This window comes from Larus michahellis, chromosome 3 (assembly GCF_964199755.1).
Source record: "Larus michahellis chromosome 3, bLarMic1.1, whole genome shotgun sequence".
In the NCBI taxonomy this organism is placed as follows: domain Eukaryota; kingdom Metazoa; phylum Chordata; class Aves; order Charadriiformes; family Laridae; genus Larus; species Larus michahellis.
In genome coordinates, this window is record NC_133898.1 from 18,289,323 (window position 1) to 18,295,709 (window position 6,387).

General features: G+C 47.2%; 1 protein-coding gene across 14 annotated transcripts in view; it reads right to left on the reverse strand.

Moving 5' to 3' along the window:
• Positions 1 to 2,012, reverse strand: part of PPP1R21 (protein phosphatase 1 regulatory subunit 21) — a 33,466-nt gene extending 31,454 nt beyond the window's left edge. For 12 of the 14 annotated variants that reach the window (XR_012585980.1, XR_012585979.1, XR_012585976.1 and 9 more), the window contains exon 1: positions 1,873 to 2,012. Coding sequence is in view for 6 of the 14 variants with exons in the window: in XM_074578904.1 (XP_074435005.1) it covers positions 1,873 to 1,932 (60 nt within the window). In the remaining 8 variants the exon portion in view is untranslated. Of the gene's footprint in view, positions 1 to 25; positions 1,832 to 1,872 lie in introns of those variants that run through there. The other 2 variants (XR_012585977.1, XR_012585978.1) reach the window with 2 other exon arrangements.
• Between the last annotated feature and the right edge of the window lie 4,375 nt (positions 2,013 to 6,387).

Genomic DNA, 6,387 nt, shown 5'->3' on the forward strand with positions numbered 1-6,387 from the left:
GCTCAGTCATGGTGCATTGAAATACCTGAGCTGAAGTGTGATCTACCGAAGACCGTCACAAGTTGAAAGAGACTTTTGACTACTACTTCCGTCAGGGTTGTGTGAGAAAGCCAGAAGCTGCAACTTTAGGGGAAGAATAGACTCGGAAAACAGACGTCCTTCTTCTGGACTGCTCTGTGAACTGAGAGGGAAAGCAATCCTCTGGCAGGTACTTCCCTTGGCATTCCTTGAGTCTATAAAGGTCTTGTCTACCTCTCTCTTTGGCTCAAACAACATGACTAAGTGAACAGGCAAAGAGCTTCACAGAGCTACTCTTTGTTCTCCTCCTCCCCTTGCACAAAATAAACAGCCAACTGAACAACTGATCATTTGCACAAAAAGGAGGGTTATCTGCAAAGAGGATCCCACAATGCCCTGGAATCGTTGCACAAGAATTGGGGTAAGACCAAAAAAGCAGTTCCCACAAAGAACCAATGAAACATCTCAGGCTGAAAGTTGCAAGATGAAGTTCAAAGGAAGCTTTTGGACACCATTACATTAGAAGAAAGAGGATCCAGAAGCTGGAACTTTCAGAAGCTATAGTCAAAAGATCCACATTGTGAAGTTTCATTCAAGAATCAAGCAGCAGAGTCCCTCAATTACCTATCCTGAGCCATTTTTAATCTCCAAGGTATAGCAGAGCCATTGTAGAAAGCAACAAGAAATATGAATTCTGAGACCTACAAAACCCCAAAGTGAATTCAGTTTTCTTAAAATGACCTTGTGGAAGCATTTACATATATGTGCGTGTGTGTGAACAATTTAGATTCTGTACAGTACTTTTAATAGCAATTCCAAGAAAAATAGTATTTAAAGACACATCATTCTGTAATCTACTGTAATCTAGAGAAAGGTGTCAAATATAGTCAAGTGCCTTGTGCCAAACACTCTGATGCTGGGCTACACAAAACCAAAGTGCTGGCTTTTTTCCCCAAGACGGTTGAAGAACTATACTATTTAAGACCAATGGTCTCCTCTTCCTTTTAGAGAGGAAACAAGAATGAAGAGTTCTGTATTAAGCAAGGCTCCACCATTTACAGAATCATCTTAAGCACCTTGGAAAGGAAAGGCATTCTCCACTATGGGCAAGAAATCTTTGCAAACATTCCGTTAAGCAGCACCACACACAGGAAGCTAAGTCAGCTGCAGAAGAATGGGAACAGATACGAGACAAGTGTGGAATCAAGTGTCCTCGCTTCCAAGACCCTGCACCACTGACCCTCCCACATCCACCAGTCAAAGCAAACTCAGAGTCTATGGGTAAAATACAAGACCAAGACCTCAACAAGTGTTCACACACAAAAAGGATAACCAAGCCTCACGCCTGAGTGGGAAGTGGAGAAGCAAGGGAAAGCACTGCTAGTTTTGCTTCCCTGGCATGGCTGAACCCATTATTTGTCCTACTGGATGCTTTGCAGACAAGGCCACCTTGCTCCTCACGCTGACTTGCCCAGCCAGCTCTCACCAATACCGTATTCCCGCAGCACCTGCAAACCTGCACCTCCTCTGCCTGCCCAAGTTCGCCTTCACCTCACCCTCAAGAAGAGACGACCTTTGGGCCTCAAAAAACAGCTTTTCAGCCCTAACCAGCCCTAAGCCGGGCGGGAGAGCTCAGGGCCCCGCCGCCCCGGGGCAGTACGGAGGCACAGCAGACGGCTCCCCCGGGCAGGGCAGGCTCAGCGAAGGAAGCGAGGAAGGCCCCCTCCCCTCAGAGAGGGGCGGCCGTTAGGCGCGTAACGGCCGGCAGCCCGCGCGCAGGGAGCGGCACCGGCAGAGTGGGCGGCGGCCGCCGCTGCTCGCCGAGCAGCGGGGACGGGCTCCGGCGCCTGATACCTTGGAGTACTCCTGGGCCAGCTTCTGGTACTTCCCCTGCAGCTCGGCGGCCGCCGCCATCTCCCCGCCCCGGGCTGAGCGCTAACGCCGCCGCCGGCCTCGCACGCCCGCCAAGTGGAAGACGCACTTCCGGGTTCAAGCGGCGGCAGCGCGATGACGTCACCACACCGCCCCACGCGCCGCGGGGAGGGAGGGCGGAGCTTAAAACTCGCCGGCGCCACCATCTTGACGCAACTTCCAAGATGGCGGGGGGGGAAGGGGGCGGGCCCGGCCACGTGAGGCGCTCACGGCCGCCCTCCGTTGCCGTGGTAACAGCCGCCGGGCCCTGCGCGGCCTCGCGGCTACGGGGCCCGACCCCGCCCAAAAAGCCTTCGCCCGGGGTGGGTCATATCGGCGTGTCGCGACTCGGGTCAACCGCGGGGGAGTGCCGGGGCCGGTCCCGCGGCAGGGCTGTCGGCAGGGGGAGCCCCAGCGGCGGCAGTGAGGCCGGGCCGCTGGTGTGCGTGAGGGCGGTTGGTTGAGGGCCTGCTCCTCGGGCGGAGCGCGGTGCTGCGGGGGGGTGTGAGGCCTGCGGCGTGTTGCCTGTCTGCCAGGGGAGGAGGCTGCAGCACGGAGCGTGGTGCGTTATTCCTTCATAGCGCACCGCGTCGAACGTAACTGAACGCAAAAACTGAGGCAAACACATTTTTTTTTTTTTGCCGGCCCGTAGGTGAAGAAATGAAACAAAAGGCAGTTAAATAAGTTCTCGTGGTTCGCAACAAGTGAGCAGCAGGGATGGGATTTGTCTGCCAGCGCCCGGTTCTTCCTACTACGTTGAGTCTTCAGTGCCCTTATATGCTAATGAAGGGGAACACCAATAAGTCGTGCGTTAACTGCAGTGCCCTCAGTTTGCCCTCAAGCTGCAGAAACTCGAATTCCACAGTCTTGGGGGTCATTTTGATCATCTGCACGTTGTGGTTCCTGGGGGTGGGGGGCTTCTCTGCAGCCTACAGCCTGTAGGTGCCTTTGTTTCGGAGCCTTCTTCCAGCTTCTCCACCATTCAGCCATCCTCCTTCAGAGATTGGTTAGATTGTGCTAATTGTCTCCTATTTTCTTCTTCATTATCCTCAGATTTGCCAAACATTTAAATGTGTGTGTACCATCAGCACTCTTTAAGCAGAATCTGAAGATATCATAATAGGTGTGTTTGGTCCTGCCAGATCTCCAGCTAATGCAGGATTTTGTTTATGAAAATTACTGGAAACAGATGTGTAAGGAAAAGAATAATAAGGCAAAAATGTGATGATACTTCACCAGTATATGCTGAGCATCTGGTGATTTGCAGGTTAAGGGCTTCCTGGTCTAGGATAGAGATCTAACAGCAAATTATTATTTTGGTTCAGTTTCCATGGTATCGTTTTTTTCCACTTGATTTCAGCATGGTGTCTTCATAGTGCTAGAGGTGCTAAATCATCATTTTCTTAGCTCCTTTTCTCTTTGTTTCCCATAAGTAGGAGTAGATAGTAGGTGCCTGTAATGGAAGCTAATCCTTTTCCTTAGTCTTGAGGCTTTGATGATGTGTGCTATTCTTTTGCTTATCACAGTAATGGAGTTGGCAAGCACTAAATATGATATGGTGGCCAGATTAATAAATATGTTTCTGTCTCCACAGAAAGTCTTAATGTTGGAGGACATGTCACTGATCCATATTGCCAAGAACAGCGACTGCACATTTTTAGGAAGTCTAACAGGGGGAAAAAGCAAAACACATAGTCGTCCAAATGATCTTGCTGCTGTTCTGCATGACTAGGAGAGCTTAAACAGCAATACTGGAATAAGAAATAAGGAAGCTCTAGTTTTTAACATTAGAGCCATGATAGACTACTCTTTCCGCTCCATTTTGTATTCCCTACAGAAGTTCTTAACAAAGTAAATGGAGTTTGCAATTGCCATTCAGCACACCAGGGTTAACAGCAACATACCTTGCATGATATGTTCTCACATGTCAGTGCATTAAATTTTATACTGGAAAATTATTAAAAACCTTTGCAATTGATTCTAAGTCTGTATTTTCAGGTTTGCATTTTCTAGGCTATGTCTTTCATTAAATGTTAGATTGAAATGCTTTGAATATGCTTTGCAAAACACAGTACTCCTGGTTTGTGCTGTGTTCAGAGATGCTTTTGTGATAAAATCTTCTCCTTGTATCTGGCGCTGTGAATGCTGGGAGAGAGGTTTCACAGCTGAAAGCTGGGAAAGGGAGCTGGGGGAATTACAGTGCCTAGTTGTAGCAGAATGAAGTGCTTTCCCACTGACAACAACAGTGTTTCTGGCTGGGCAGCTTGCATTCAGAGTGGAGGAATACAGAATTTATTTGCCTGCATCCATCTAGAACAGCAAGATCCAAATATACATTTTGTACGGCATTTATCATAGGAGGTAACGCCAGTTTCTTAAAACACAAGCGGACAGAGTGAGTCAAAAGATGGGTGCTTTTACTGCTTAAAGGCTGTAAGGCTGAAAGCCGACTGCAGGATTTTTAGGCTCGTCATGAGGACAGCTCTACTTCAGTGTATTTTAAGCATCAGACCTGCCTCTTGTGTTTTAAAGTGGTCCTGTCTCTTATACAGTTTCTCATGGATCCTGGAGTCCCTCTAATGTTAGGAACATATGATGTTGTAATTTATCACCATTCCATGGTGGTACGTGGTGAACAGCTTGAGTCAAGGTTCCCCAAACATACAGGTAACAAAAGTTACGTGGCTTGAGTTTGGTTTTGTTTTTAACTTTCTCATAGGAAATTCTCAGATTCATCCTTTTGATTTGCCATTGCAGCTGCAGTGCTACCTCTCCTTCTTTCATCTGTGGAAAAAAAATAAAATGTCTTTATTGTGCTGTTTCCTCGCAAGCATTTTCTTAATACTCATCTCTCCCTAGAGAGCAAGGTTGTCCGGCTGCTGCACTGGGGAGGCGCACCATGCACGTTGCTGCAGCGTAATGCGTCCTCGTCAGTGACTCGGTGCGTAATTGCAGTGGACTGATCCTGTCATCAGAAGCGCAGAGCGAGAGAGGTCAAGTGAGAGGAATGCCAGGCAGTGTGAGGTGGTTGCCACAGGACCCCCCCCCCCAATACTCCCTTCTGCAAAGAGCACGCGTTAATGCAGCAGGACCTAATGCAAGCTAAAACATGCCGTGTTGAGCAAAGAAATCCCTTACAAGGGTCGTAGCATTTTTGCTTGTCTTGTTGGCTTTCATGGGGGAGAATGGAGAGCAAAGGACGTACAGTGGAACAGAGGCTGTCCATTTCTTATGTCTCTGCTCAGCAGCTAGTATAACAGGTGTTGAATTTTAGATGCTGTTTCAAGACAAATAATTTATTTAAGAATTACAGTGGTTGTTTTGATATGTTCTATTTTCAAGCTCGTTTATCCTCCCTTCCCTGCTCAAACAGTGCCTTCCCCTCTGTCCGATTAGTCAGAACTTGCACTCACATACCCTGTGAATAGGTGCAGCTAGAGAAATAAACAAATAATGTATTTTGAATCGTGCAGGATGTTTTCTGTGCTTTGGGAAAATAAACTTCATTGTCATCACTTTTATGCGTACAAGTATTCACAACAAAAGGGTTTCTAAGATCCGGAAAAAATTTGAAAACGATTGGAAGGGAGCCATCTTCAGTCATCAGACTATCACAAGCAATGCATAAACCACATCCTCGCGAGCTGCAAACACCCGAAACTGGTGTTTTGTTTCTGTTATCTTAGCAACAGCAAGTATGAACGGCAGGATATGTGCTCACGATATGCGCTCGTTATTTCTCATGGTGACTCTGTAACAAAGCATTTGTTATATAAAACCTTTCACCTCTTTCAAAATCTGATTGCTCTGATAAAAAAAAGCCAAGTACACAAAACCAAAAATGCATACGCATGTACAGATATGCACTTCACAGAACAGTTTCTTTTAATTATTTGTAGTCTTCATTATCATAATTTCAGTGTTTCCCTAGCACTAACAAAGAGATGAAAACAAGTCTCTCTGTCTCTTGTGTTACTCCCCAGCCCATAGGATAAATAGCTTGAGTCATCTATAGGGTGTGTGCATGGCCGGGGGAGTGGTGCCTTTGTGTAAAAAGAAATTGCTGACAACGAGAAGATGGAAAAACTGAGCGGGCGGGTGCGTGTGATACTTCAGAGTTGACTTTGCAACTCACGTTCCCCTCGAGTGCAACACATAGCAGGCCTTGGTGCGAGAGCAGCAACTTCTGTAGCTTCACAGCAAATCCTTACTGCTGCTCGCTCTGTAAAATGGGCAAAACTTAATAACAGCTGAAAAAGTTTGTGTTTCTTCCATTTTTATTTTTTTTGAATGTGGAATTCTCCCTCTTCCAGGAAAATTAAACGTCTTCCCTAGCTCTGCCGTGTTTTGTTGAAGGTCTGTGCATCTTCTACAGCCTCATTTTCTTCTCTTCACACTTGCAGGGGCCATAGCTGAGAGACGTTGACCCAGCTAAGACTGCCCGCACAGATTCTGCGG